The 13,884-nt window shown below is 51.6% G+C and overlaps 1 protein-coding gene across 1 annotated transcript; it reads left to right on the top strand.

Annotated features, from left to right (window-relative positions):
* The first annotated feature begins 1,306 nt into the window (after positions 1–1,306).
* Positions 1,307–13,445, top strand: LOC104912388 (astrotactin-1-like). The gene is made up of 9 exons (XM_019618627.2): positions 1,307–1,428; positions 1,563–1,751; positions 3,462–3,730; positions 4,013–4,146; positions 4,310–4,461; positions 4,763–4,898; positions 4,982–5,082; positions 5,813–5,996; positions 10,070–13,445. Exons 1-9 carry the CDS (start codon positions 1,326–1,328, stop codon positions 10,302–10,304), a joined length of 1,503 nt encoding a protein of 500 aa, XP_019474172.1. The 5' UTR covers positions 1,307–1,325; the 3' UTR covers positions 10,305–13,445.
* The last annotated feature ends 439 nt before the right edge of the window (positions 13,446–13,884 follow it).

The following is a 13,884-nucleotide window of genomic DNA, read 5'->3' as shown; positions in this document are numbered from 1 at the left end:
TATTCCAAGCAGGAATGTTTTCCAAGTAGTTTTGGCAGTTTGATAGGTTTCCAAATCAGAGTCACTGGTGTAAAGAGGTATTCAAAACCCCAAATACATTTTGTTTTGTCCTGTCAGTGTGTTATGGGCCATGAGGACTGAGGTGTGGTCCTAGCTCTGTTTGGCAGTGCCCACAGGATATCACAGATGTGACTTAAGGCAGTGCCACTACGGCCACAGCATCGTGAAGGGACTGGGGACATCAGTGGCAATAATTCCAAAGAGGCAGAAGCCGGCAAATTATCCTATTCATTTCCCACTGCTCTGCTCGCTCTTTGTGGCTGATTAAGAGGGTGGGGAAAAAAAATGAAAAAGAAGTGAAATCTGTGCTGTCAGGAGGCAGATCTGGGCATCGCTGTGAATACACAAGAGGCAGAGCTGCTGAGTAAGGAAGGGCTGTTTTTTGCATAAACACTTTGCAGGGAAGAGCAATGCTTTGAAGCTGTTTGTAGCAGCCAGCACTGAAGGAAGAAGCACTGCAAGGCAGAAGACCTCATCCTCCTTATCCTCCGCCTCCCTTTCTTGCTGAGGAGGGTGAATGCACGTTGTTTTCCTCCTGAACTCTTGCTGTGGGGCTGTTTAGCAGCAGGACTCACTGCTTCCCTGCTGAGCAGAAGTTTGCCATGTGGGATGCGTGGCAGTGGCAGCACTGGGGAGGAGGTGGCTGAGTCCCAGCATCGTTCTGCAGCACACTGTGGGATGCTCTGGCCACCAAAATGAAGGCCACCAAAGCCCTCAGTTCCTTTTCTGGGGCTTTGTTGCAGGCTTGGTGGCTTCTTGGTCACTCTGCTCTCAGGAGTGGGGGTCTGTCTCTGGGTTGACCACCCCAACTCTCATCCTGGCCGTTTCAAAGGGGTCTCAAGTCTTCCTTAACCCCAGCATTGCCATGATGCCCCCAAAGGACATAGGAAGGTGATTTCCCTGTGCACACGTGTCCAGCTCAGTCCCCAGAGCCCCTGGGCTGGCCACAACCATTGTGTGATGGTGACTAGGCCTGCTAACAGCTCATTTCAAAAACGCAGCTCTCATTAACAAAGCAATTAGCACACCTGGGCATGTCTGGGGAGGCAGGAGGGATGTGGGAGGGGGCTTGTTGCCAGCAGGATGAAGTGAGCCCATGGGTTTTCCTGCTACATTGCAGTGTTAATGAGTGCGGAACAGCTGATGGTGGAGATATGATTTGTGCTGGTCCTTCCTCTTTGGTCATCTCACCCTGGTCATGGTGCAAGGGACTGTGGCTGCTGTGGTTACCCCATGTCTGAGCATTGTGTCATCTCTTGGCAGGGATGGTGAACTTCAGTGAGGTGTCGGGGTACCCTCTGCTGCAGCACTGGAAGGTGCAGTCTGTCATGTACCACGTCCGGCTCAACCAGCTGACCATCTCCCAGTGTAAGCATGTGGGGAGAAGGGGCAGCAATGGGATGCATGGGTGGTGGCTGCTGGGGTTGGGAGCACATTGCATGTGTGGAGGGTCCAAGGGTATCCCCAGAGATTTGAGCATCCCCCTCATGTTTTCTCCCCAGCCTTCAGCAACGCGCTGCACTCTCTGGATGGGGCCACCTCCCGCAGGGATTTTGTGGCACTGCTGGACCAGTTTGGCAACCACTACATCCAAGAGGCCGTGTACGGCTTTGAGGAGTCCTGCTCCATCTGGTACCCCAACAGGCAGGTCCAGCGGCAGCTCTGGCTGGAGTATGAGGACATCAGTAAAGGTAGGAGCCCCAGGACTATTCCCATAGCCACCCCTGGCTGAACAGGAGCTGGGTTTGCCATTGGCACAGCAGGCACAGTGGCCAGTCTCTGCAAAAGCTGCGCCCCACCTCGTTTTCCTATTTCCACCCGGCTCCTACTCACTGAAGCTGGTCCAAGGACTTCATGGACTGCAGCCAGCATCAGCCCGGCCAGCAAGGAAAATAAATACCCACATCCCTGGGGAGATGAAAGACGAAGGCGCTAATCCCACCAAGCTGTCCTGTCTGATTCTGGACTTAGCTGCTATTTGCCTTTAATCCTGTTCCTTCCTTTCCTTTGTCTCCTGCATATCTGCTCTTTTCCACTCGCATCCCGGGGCCAGACTTTCCTCCTGCTGATGTGTGCTCCTCTCTCGGGTTGTCAGCACTTTACTTTCACTTTTTTTGTCTGCACACCAGTGCTGTACTGGTCACCAGGTTCTGGAAAACTGGGTGGGGGGCTGGGGGACCCAACACAGCTCTGCTTTCTCTATAGAGGAGCAAGCATCTGCAGCCTGCTTTAGAAACAGCACAGGCAAGGAGAGAGCTGGAATTCTGGGGCACTAGGGGCCACTTGGGTGTAAAACACTCATTTCTGATAATGGATGCTACAGGCTCCTGGAGCCTGGGCTTCTTCCCAAGCCCACCTGTGTCCAGCCCTACTGCTGCTTTGCTGAGGGCTGGATCCAGATGTAGCATCTTTTGATTGCAAGTACTTGTTTGGGGTATTTTTTTTTTTTCTTCTCCTCCTGCAATTTCCTCCTCTTTGATTTTCCTGCTTGGAGGCTTTTCAGGTCTGGCAGTCTCTTTCCACCCACAACATCACATTTTGGTTTTGCTCTGGCACCTGCCACTTTCCCTCCTTTGCTTTTTGTTTGCAAACGTCAGGAGCTGGATATCGACTGAGAAATTGCAAGAGACATCTCATTCTCTGGCTCCTCTGCTTTCCCTCTGTGCCTGTGAAGCTGCAGTTCACAGCCAGCCCAAAGTGATCCAATTCCAACTCGCTGGGGTGGCTGAGCAGTGCTCCTGTATCCAGGGCTTTGTTTAACAGCCCTGTTTTCCTCGCAGGGGTCTCAGAGATTGGCTTGGCAGACCCTTCCATAGGAAGTTCTTCCCACAGAGCTGTGGATGTGCTGCCAGCAGCATCCCACAGCCACAGCTGGCAATGCCCTCAGCCTCCTTCGCTTCTTCCCACCCTACTGCCTTGTCCTCATCGTTGCTATCCTCTTAAGAATCACCTAATTCTTGGGGACAAATGCAAGGAGGCAGGCATGAAGCAGCTGACAAAAGGGATGTGCTCCCTGTGCCTCTGTGAGTGGGGGCTGCCGGCCTTGACAGGGGCTTTTTGGGACCCAGGGGAGCAGAGAAAAGAAATCAGAAATGAAGCTGATTTAGAGGGAGGGACCAGATGGGTCCTTCATGAGCCTCCAGCTGCAAGAACGAAGCTCCCTCTCGTGGGGACCCAGTGCAAGGGTTGGCCCATCACCAGCCAGGCAAAGGCCTGGGGAAACTGAGGCACAGATGATGCTAGGGTGGACTTTCCGGTCTTGATTTCTGCTCTCAAAACCAGAGGGCACTTCATCCCTGGTGGGGGGGAGGGTTGGGTCTGGGCACCCTCTCTCCTAGGAGCATCCCCTTGGCAATGGTATGGAGGCCATCCCTGCCTCCCTCTTTTCTCCCCTCCCCCAGGCAATTCTCCATCAGATGAGTCAGAGGAGCGTGAGCGGGACCCCAAAGTGCTCACCTTCCCTGAGTACATCGCCAGCCTTTCTGAGTCAGGCACCAAGCGCATGGCAGCGGGTGTGCGGATGGAGTGCCAGAGCCGTGGGCGCTGCCCCTCATCCTGTCCCCTCTGCCACGTCACCTCCAGCCCTGATGCACCAGCAGAGCCCATCCTGCTTGAGGTCACCAAAGCAGCCCCCATCTACGAGCTGGTCACCAACAACCAGACGCAGCGGGTGAGAAGCTGGGGGGTGGTGGGATGGCATTACGAAGCTCTTTACGGACAGCTTGCATCACACCAAGTTTTGGCAGCTCTTGCTGACCCCATCCCCAGGGTGGATGGACCGTGCTGAACCATTTCAGTGTCACCCACCAGGGAACAGGTGAATCATAGTGATCTCTTCCCATCTTAATGATTCTAAGATCATCCAGTCCAACCATCAGCCTGTCGCCACCCTAAGCGCGTGCTCTGGTGGTGGGATGCCAGACTGAACTTAACCCCTTCTCCTCACTCCCAGCTCTTGCAGGAAGCCACCATGAGCTCGCTGTGGTGCTCAGGCAGCGGGGATGTCATCGAGGACTGGTGTCGCTGCGACTCAAGTGCCTTTGGGGCCGATGGACTGCCCACCTGTGCACCTCTCCCACACCCCATGTAGGTCTCTGTCTGGCCTCGTGGTACGGTGGGTCTAGGAGGTGGCGATGGCTAATGGGGTGGTGATGGGGGTGGCGGGGCTAGGGTGGCTTTGTGGGGGCAGGTCTGTGGGGCGGTGGGCCTTGCCCTCTCAGGGTGCTCACCAGCAAGCATTGCTCTCCAGCCTGCGGCTCTCCACTGTGCATGAACCCAGCAGCACACTGGTAGTGCTGGAGTGGGGGCACTCGGAGCCCCCCATCGGGGTGCAGATCGTCGACTACCTCCTCCGCCAGGAGAAAGTGACCGACAGGATGGACCACTCCAAGGTGGAGACTGGTGAGTGGGTCTCACTGCAGGGAAGGTGGGATGGAGATGCTGGAGGACAATCTCTAGCTCCCTGTTTGCAAGGGGGTGCTGCAAAGTATTCCTTATCCCATAGGAGAGAAAGTAGCCCCTCTCTCCTTGCCATGACAGTGAGCCTTGCAGGGGGGCCCACAGATGGTAGGGAAGAGCAGTGGGTCTGTCTCCACACCAAACTCATGTGTGAGCCTTGGTCTGCCTTCGCAGCATGGTGGTGGGCACAGCCCTGGGGACACCAGTGTCATCATCTGTGGCATGTCCTCTTCGCTCCCCCTAGAGACGGTGCTGAGCTTTGTGGATGACATCATCTCTGGTGCCAAGTCCCCCTGCGCCATGCCAGCCCAGGTGCCTGACAGGCTCTCCTCCACCATCTCCCTCATCATCCGCTGCCTGGATCCAGACACCATCTACATGTGAGTCACCTCCTCCATGCGAGCCTCCCTCACTTCATGTGAGGGCCCAAGACCTGCAGCTTCACTGCTGTCCTTCTGGCCAGGTTCACCCTCTGGGGAGTCGATAATACGGGGAGACGCTCCAGGTCCAGTGATGTGACGGTGAAGACGCCCTGCCCCGTGGTGGATGATGTCAAAGCTCAAGGTGAGCCACTGACCTGCGCTGACCCGAGGCTTCATGTGTGCCTACACAACTGGAAAGCAGCCTCGTTGTTCATGGGCAGGGAGACTTGGTTGGGATTTGGATATGGGTTGGAGAGGCTATGCATAGGGTACATACGTATCCTGTGCCTGGGCATAGGATTGAGTGTCCACAGGGTGATGCTTGGGACCAGTGACAGGGAGCTCTCCTGACTGTCATGTCTCTGCACGTATCTCCTGTCCTGGCTGTGATGCTTCCTTCACCCCAGACAAACACAGATGCACTCAGTGCTGCTGAGACGATGGATGAAGGGGTAGGAACTCAAGACATGTTGAGGATGGGTGGAGAAACAGCTGAGGAAAATCTTGCTTGACCTGCTCAGAAAGGAGCTGATAGCATAAGCGGTGTCTAAAGAAATCCCAGTTGTGTTCCTTCTTTCAGATAAATGGCATTTTACTAACAGTACCTGATGTCACCAACCATTTCTCTTTCTAATTGGGTCAAGCTATGAGAACCTAAACTGGATTGATTAGTCCAGCTGAGCCTGGGGGATGCCATCTACTCTGTTGTTCCTCCACTGCCTTGATATGACATTAATCATACCGCAGGGGACAAATCTTGGCTCCAGTAAACGCCACAGAGGATTTGTCTCTTGGCTTCACTAGAGCTGAGCATTATCCTGGTGGACTTTGTTCTTTGCACCCCACTGAATACCCCTCGTTCTTCTGCCCAGAAATTGCAGACAAGATCTACAACCTCTTCAATGGCTATACCAGTGGCAAGGAGCAGCAAACAGCCTACAACACCCTGCTGGACCTTGGCTCCCCCAGCCTGCACCGTGTCCTTTACCACTACAACCAGCACTACGAGAGCTTTGGGGAGTTCACCTGGCGCTGTGAGGACGAGCTGGGACCCAGGTAGGCTCAGAAAGCAGTCCTGTGTGTAGGTTTAGGATTTGGCCATCTCCCTTGAAGGTCATAAATGTAGTAGGGTTAGGTGCTGGAAAATCAGTCAGCCCATCATATTCTGCCACCCCACCGGATTTACACTGACCCTGGAATTTGGCCTAGTCCCTTCATGCTAAGCTCCACCAGGGCTGCTTCAGGTGGCTGTGGCCCCTCCAGCTGCAGGGTGTAGGGAGCCAAACAAATGTTCCCTTCTCCCCATCTCCTCCAGCATCTTGTCTTTGAGCAATTTCCTAGTAATATGGGTTTTTCCAGAAAGCTTAGCAAGTTGGGCTGTGAAGTTATGTGGGCTGCAGTGATGTTTTGTAGCATCTGGCCTCCAAGGAACTGGACTCTTGAGTCTGGCTAGTAGTCAGGATTACTTCAAATGGACATCAGCAACAGTTCCTATCTATAAAATGCACAATCCCCTGAGTGCCCTCCTCTGGACAGCTCTTCTTTCTGCTGCATTGCTGTTTTCCAGCCCTGCATCTCCAGATCATCACTTATAGATTTCTAGCAGTGGATCAGAGATCCCCTTTCCTCCACGTAGAATCACAGAATCTTTTGAGTTGGAAGGGACGCTTAAAGGTTGTCTGGTCCAACTCCCCTGCACTGAGCAGGGACACCCACAGCTCCTTCAGTGCTCAGAGCCCATCCAGCCTGACCTTGTCTGTCTACAGGGGCACCAGCACCTTTCTGGGCAGCCTGTGCCACTGCCTCAGTGCTCTTACTGTAAAAATAATTCTTCCTTGTATCCAGCCTAAATCACCCCTCTTTCAGTTTGAAACCACTTCCCTTATCCTGTCACTACAGACTCTGCTAAAGAATCTGTCTCTTACAGCCCTCCTTTAGATACTGACAAGCTGCTCTCAGGTCCCCCTGAAGGGGAGTCAGAAGAATTCAGCAAGTATCTGATTGTTCTCTTGCATGCAAGGTCTCTTGGGAACCTCTCCTAGTTCAGCTCTGCTGAGGTTTCCACCAGCTCCTCATTCCCACAGCACTGTGAGACCAGCAGGCTTGGACTCATGTCTCACCTTTGTTTTCTGGTGGTGCGACTCTGTCCTCTCTGCTACATGTAAAATCCATCCCCAGTTTGCATGCACCATGACATCTGTTGTGGTGGTTTTTTTTTTTTTTGTGATGAATGCATCAAATTCCTTAGTTTGGATTCTGGATTTGTCACGTAGCCACAAGTATTGCCATCAGTGAGGAAACAAATGAACCCCAGAACGGGGTGGAAGCTGCATCCTCCAGCCCCACGTGGCAGTGACGTTGGCATGGGGTGACAAGAAATGCCACTGGATTGTCCAAATATTACCATTTCCTGCATGAACCTACATGTCAGAGGATGAATTCCACCCTCTGGAAATGCTCAGGATGGGATGACATGAGTTGCTGATGAATTGTTTGCAGCTCGCGCTGCTTGGAAAGTCGTTTAGGCAGCTGCAGTCAGATCTGGTGATGACAAATCTTGGAAAGCAGGCCTCCTGTTTGATTGTCTGCAAGGGCAAAGCAGCCAGATTGGTGGTGACAGGACAAATCACTTGCAGATGATGTTATTTAGCCAGCAGAGAGTGTTTGTTTGAATGTTGCCGATGCTCCTTTGAAGCCATGGATCTGAACCCACGAGATTGGCTCTGCAATGTTCTTCCACCTCCATGCTGTCGTGCCATCTTCTGGCTCTGCCTGCTTGGGGAACGCTCAGATCCCTTCTTCAGGTTGGACCTCTGGAGGGTTTCAGCTACAGGAAAGCCAGTGTTAGCTTTGGCTGGGCCTGGGCTCATAGAATCAATCATAGACTGGCTTAGGTTGGAAGAGGCCTTAAGTATCATGGAGCTCCAAACCCTGCGATGGGCTGGTTGCCCTCCACCAGTTCAGGCTGCCCATCCAGCCCAGCCTCAAGGGTCATCGTCATCTTCCAAGTGGCTCTGCCCTGGTTGGAAGTATGGTGTGGCTATGGGTATTTCTGCGTTCCCTGTATATACCCTTGAGCTGTTAAGCCAGCACCAACACAGCTGTATGCTCTACAAGCATGTCTTGCCTATCCAAGCAAAAATGTGCCAAGAGGGTTATTTTCACCCTGCTATCATGATTTGTGTGTCTGCAACCTGCCCCGTGCTGCGTGGATGCTGTTACAGCTACCGATGGAATGTCTTCTATCCTGACCCCACCAACTGACCTTAAAGCTGGCTGGAAAACTCCTTCCAGCCCTTGGATCACTTCCGTTTTCGTCTGGGTTTCCAGGCACATGTAATACTTGCCTGCAAGACACTTTATTTAGATCCATTACCTTCACATTTGCCAGATTCCCTGGAGATTGCTGGAAGTGCTAGACAAGTTTAAGATGAACATAATGTGTTTTATCTGGACAAAATGTTGTTCTTGATAAGTGTGTTAGAAGTGCAGTTTCCAGAAGAAAACCATGAAAAGAAGAGAAAATAGTTTAGCTCATATTTGGCTGGGATTGTCTGTGCTCTTCCACTGCTTCTTCCAACACAAGAGGTTGGACATTCAGCACTTCCCATTACCAGGATAATCCCACCCCAAAGCTGTGTTGCCCCAAGGGTGCTGCATGTCTGTCTTCTGTTGCACTGGATTCCTCCCCTCTCTCTCCACCACCTGACCTTGTCTCCTGGCTTTTTAGTTGGGCTGTACAGACAGTGTGGGTTGCCTGATGGCTCTTTACCAAATGCTACTGCTTGTTTTGCTCTCTGCAACTGGCAGGTGCAAAATGTGCATTCCAAAAAGCGGAGGGGGAGGGAGGTGCCACCACATCCCCTTTTCTTTCAGAGCTTTTTGGAATTCAACTTATGTTGTATGCCTCAATATAGTCCTCCTAGCTAGCATGCTGTCCTGTGAGACGCATTTCCTAAACCATTATTATGAACACTGTAAGTCATGTATCAGGAGTGTCATTGATTGTACTTACGTTTTATGATATCGCATCTTGTGGGGCTCATAACAGACCCCCACAAGCCAAACTAATACAGATAACAAGCATGAAATTGTGAATGCTTTTTTTCCCCTAACTCTCCACACTCAGCCTGCTGGTTCCCACTACTGCGTGTTACTACTGTGCATTTCTTCTCCATCTCATCCCTCCTGTCAAGTGCCTATGAGGGAAGTGATAATTCCAGAGCATTGCCTATGCCATGCCCATGTAGATTACAAAATGGCTTGGATTGGAAGGGATCTCAAAGGTCATCTAATTCCTACATCTCCTTAGAGATGCCCTGCACTGAGCCACAAGTGAGCAGCACAGCTGCCAGGTGCAGTGCAGGGGAAGGATATGTGTGGTGGCCAGGCATGTCATGCTTTGTGACTTATGGGATTTCTCCCTACTGCCTTTTTGCTCCCACTTTCCTGCGCTGTGATTTGGGGTCCGATATCATAGAATCATTAAGGATTGGGAAGACCAGTAAGATCATCTAGTCCAACCATCAGCTCATGCTTGTTAAGGTTCTAACCTGTGTTCCTTAGTGTCATTTCTATGCATTTCTTGAACCCCTCCATGGATGGTGACCCCAGCACCTCCCTGGCTGCCAATTCCAGTGCCTCGCCACTTTTTATGAGAAGCTTTTCTTACTACCCAACCTGAACCTCCCCTGCTGCAACTTAAGGCACTCACCTCTTACTCTGTCATTGTTACCCAGGAGCAGAGGCCAACCCCCACCTCACCACTGCCTCCTTTCAGGCAATTGGAGAGAGCGATGAGGTCCCCCTTGAGCTCCTCTTATCCCCACTGACCCATCCCAGTCCTTTAGCTGTTCCCCATCAGACTTGTGCTCTAGATCTTTCAGAGCTCAGCTGCTCTTCTCCATTGCAGCAAAGGAGGTGCTGCTGCTTGATTAATCGCTGACATCCACCTCTTTGCTACCACTCCCCAAGGGGCGTTAAATCCTCACCAAACCTGAACTTGCGTGGAGATGATGCAGAGTAGAAGAACAGGACATGGGCAAAGTCACGGGCGTCCCTAACCGCTTTACTTTTCTCTGTTCCCGCTCTTCTCATCCCCTTCCCACCACCCCATCACGTCTCTGCAGGAAAGCTGGCCTCATTCTCTCGCAGCTGGGGGACCTGAGCAGCTGGTGCAACGGGCTCCTGCGGGAGCCCAAGATCAGCCTGCAGCGCTCGTCCCTCAAGTACCTGGCCTGCCGCTACAGCGAGATCAAGCCCTACGGGCTCAACTGGTCAGAGCTCAGCCGTGACCTCAAGAAGACGTGCGAGGAGCAGACTCTGAGCGTCCTTTACAATGACTATGGGGACAAGGACTACTGAGGGCCGCACGCTGGCCCTCCCGGGGTGGCTGTGGGGGTTTTATATATGGACTGGGTGGGGGGAGGGCATCTCTGGAGATAAAAATTGGACTAGGGAATGAAATGGCTGCTCTGTGCAGGACTGACTCAGTATTAGTTTCTTCTTCAACTTGGCCAACAGCCTTTCTAGGTAGGAGTCTTGTGGGACCCAGTTTTCTTGGTTCTTTTTCTTTGTTTTGCCAAGAGGTTCCTCAGCTGGTGGGTGTGGGTGCATGGCACAAGGAGGGCAGGCTGGAGGACACAGCCCTCTGCACCACGTTATGTCCCTGCCCCAGTCACAGGAGAAGCATGGTGATGCGAGTCAGGTCGAGATGCTAATGGTCATCATGGTGCAAAACAGTCACTGGGCATCCTAGAGGTTTTGTGGTTTTTTTCTAATTGTAAGGCATGAGGAGGGACCTGAATCAGTTCTGGTGCCACTGCAGGGCAGGGCTGGCCTGGTGTCACCAGCCCAGGGGAAAGGAAAGGAGGTGGTGATAGGGAACCCAACTCCTCAGGGTTCTTCTGCCATGGTCAAAGCCCATGTCTGCTCAAAGATGTGAGTCCTCAAGGGCAAAGGCAGCTTGGCCTCGGGGCCAGCAGCTATGTGGACATCATTGTTTTTTTTTAATTTTTTTTTGTGGGATCAGACTCTTAGGAAGTCAACCAGAAAACCCCTTCTATTTTATTATTTTTCAAATCCACCATAGTAAAGACTTGAAAGCGATGACAAAGTAGTGTTTAGGAGAACCCCAGCCAAGATAGCAGCATCCGGTTGGCATGAACAAGGCTGTTTTCTGCATCCACTGTTCCTGAGCCATAGAGCAGCCCAAGGTGTGCCCGGTAAAAGGAGTGGGACATAGCATACCCATCCTACAGGGCTGTCTGTCCTTTGTGCTCTTTCTTGAGGGGATGTTGCTTTCCCATATTCAGGCTCACATCTGCATCTCTCACTAGTGACTTCTTTTTTTTTTTTCTAAAAAAAAAATAAATCAGAGAACTGGGGTTGTTCTGGGACACTGAGCTTTGCTGAGAGCAAACTGTTCTCCAGAACCCTTCTACCAGTGCTGCTGTTGGAGGCGGCACAAGGCTTCATTTTAGTTTCAGCTCCCAGCCTGCTTTGCAGAGGAGGCACCCCTGGATTTGCCGGCTGTTCATCTTTGATGTGGACGAGACAGGAACCCTGCTGTATTTTTTCTTTTTTCTTTTTTTTCTTATGATGCCTCTTCGGAGCGAAATTTCCTTTCCATTTTTCAGTCTTGGCAGGAACAATCTTCAGCCTGTTTCTTTCCATTTCCCACCTCGTTCCTACTGCTACCTGCCCAGGATGCGGCTGGAGTATTTGTGTGGTGTTGGATGGGAGCCACCAGCACTGCCCTCTGGTGCTTGCGCAGCAGCCAGCCAGACAGCACAGGAGCATCCTCCTGCAGGACCACGCTGCTCTGTTCCTCCCTTCCCACTTACAGACCTCTCATTCAGGGCAGCACTTGGGATTTGCTGTGAGCAGCCAGCAGCAGTCAGTATTACCTGGGCACCTGTGGGAAACCTGTGATGAATTCATCTAGCAGGGCTAGGTGGGCCAACACTTGCTTTTTGCAAGGAGAAAGTCAACCAGGACCTTTGGGCCTCTTCTCCCACGTGTCTCCTTATGTTTGGATGTGCCAGACGATGCCAAACGCTTGGTGCTCAAAACAAGACTGTCTCTACATGTACTTGGGCAAGTGTCCCGTTTCCTTCCAGCCACTGGGAATCCTGACCAGGATGCTTTGAGTTGGTCTTTTTGCTTTTTCCAGCCGACACCAAGTCATCCTTTAACTTCAGCCAGACAGCTGACCAGGGATGGGTACAGGGCACAACACCCAGCGCCTCGGAGCAAGGCTTGGGCCAGGGCTGCTCTGGCCCATACACAGCTTGGTGGCTGGCCAAGTAATACTGCTTACATGGCTTTTATATGGAACACAGAAGGGTTTCCTCTTGGTAGCAGCGTCCTGTCTTTCGTTGCTGATGAAATTCAGCAGTTGAGATGAGAACTGCGCAGGAATGCTGCCAGGAAGACCCTGAATACTTGCACCTTTCTTGTGGGCTTCTTCACCCAAAATTGATGATGGGGTGCCATGGCTGTTTCCACTGGGCTCCCATTCCCCTACTTCAAAGCCTTTGTGTGGTTAATAAAAGCTCTGCAGAACCATCATCCCTCTGGCTTGAGCTCTTCCCAGGTTGACCTGTGCTGCTCTGGCCACTGACCCATGCCAAGGTGGGTTTTGCTCCATGGGACTGACTGTCACAGTGTTGCTGCCCGTCTGTGCATTGCCCCTTTCCACGATAACCCTGGCTTTAAGGAGGCTTTCTTCTCAGTTTCTCACCCTGTCTCAGCAACTTAGAAATTTGTCTGAATTTGCATTCTCTTGTCCAAATCCCTGAGTTAACCTCAAGAGCTCAACTCAAACACCAGCTACGTGCCACCATGTCTCAGATCAAGAGGGTTCACCCCATGGCCGCAGACCCATCTCCGGGGAGATGTGTGGGGAGAGCCCCAGGTGTGCCATACCTGCAGAGCTGATGTCTTTCCCCATCTGCCAAAAAATCCTGCCCATGGCTCTGTGCAGTATTTCCTCTGCTGGACCTCTGCCCCTTTCTGTGCTGCTGAAGAGGATGGTTTTTGTCCCTTTCCTATTCTCCCTCACTCCTCTGCTCTCTCTCCTTGATTTATTTTTGAGTTAACGAGTGATCATTCACCTGAGAAGAACCTCTGGGCCATTTTCTTTACTCTGCTATGCCCGTTCCCCCATACTAGCCTTACTACCTTTTACTTGTCGTGCCGTTATTTAACATATGAAGATGGTCCTTTTGTCCTTTTATTTCAGAAGATGGCTACGATTCATGTTCCTTGATGTTATATTAAAACTCTAATGTGACGTTTTACTACTGTAGATTGAAAGTAGGGTGCTTTAGGGTGGGATAGCCACGGGGCAAGAAACGCAAGACCCTTACGGGTTACTTTAAAAAGGTTTTAAATGAAAACAACTTCAAAAATCACTGTAGCACTATGTAAAACTCCAGATGATAATTCAACTGACTATTAAACGGAGCTGTTAGTAATCCGTGGCTCTGGCAAACGGGGGTGTTTGTTTGTAGCTTTGGTCCTGCTGATGTAATCTGTTGGTGGTGGATGGAAGCTCACAGCCTTTGAACTTGGTGCCTCTTCCCACAAGTTTAGCTGTCTGCTCTGGGTAGCCAAGTACCGAAACACAGCTGGAACCACGTCCCACACCTGCTACCTGCTCCATGGCCATGGGATGGCACAGATGCCTGCGGGCATTTGGGTTTTGGGAAGGATGGCGTGCCTTCAGCCAAGGGCTCTCAGCCCTGGTTTTGGAAACCTCTATGAATGCTGGGAATTTGAGAGTAGAGTCTCAACTTAACCTGGTTTTATTCAGCTATGATGTGAATGGAAGGTGCTATCTGGCAGCCAACCACCCCTGGGAACTTTGGGCTCCATTTGGCAGACTTTTGACAGAGGTCCAGCAGTATAAAGAACACTGACTGCCTACAGGTGATTTGAA

Source organism: Meleagris gallopavo, chromosome 10, assembly GCF_000146605.3.
Source record: "Meleagris gallopavo isolate NT-WF06-2002-E0010 breed Aviagen turkey brand Nicholas breeding stock chromosome 10, Turkey_5.1, whole genome shotgun sequence".
Lineage (NCBI taxonomy): Eukaryota > Metazoa > Chordata > Aves > Galliformes > Phasianidae > Meleagris > Meleagris gallopavo.
The sequence above is the reverse complement of the archived record's forward strand: the minus strand, read 5'-3'. Positions and strand labels throughout refer to the sequence as shown.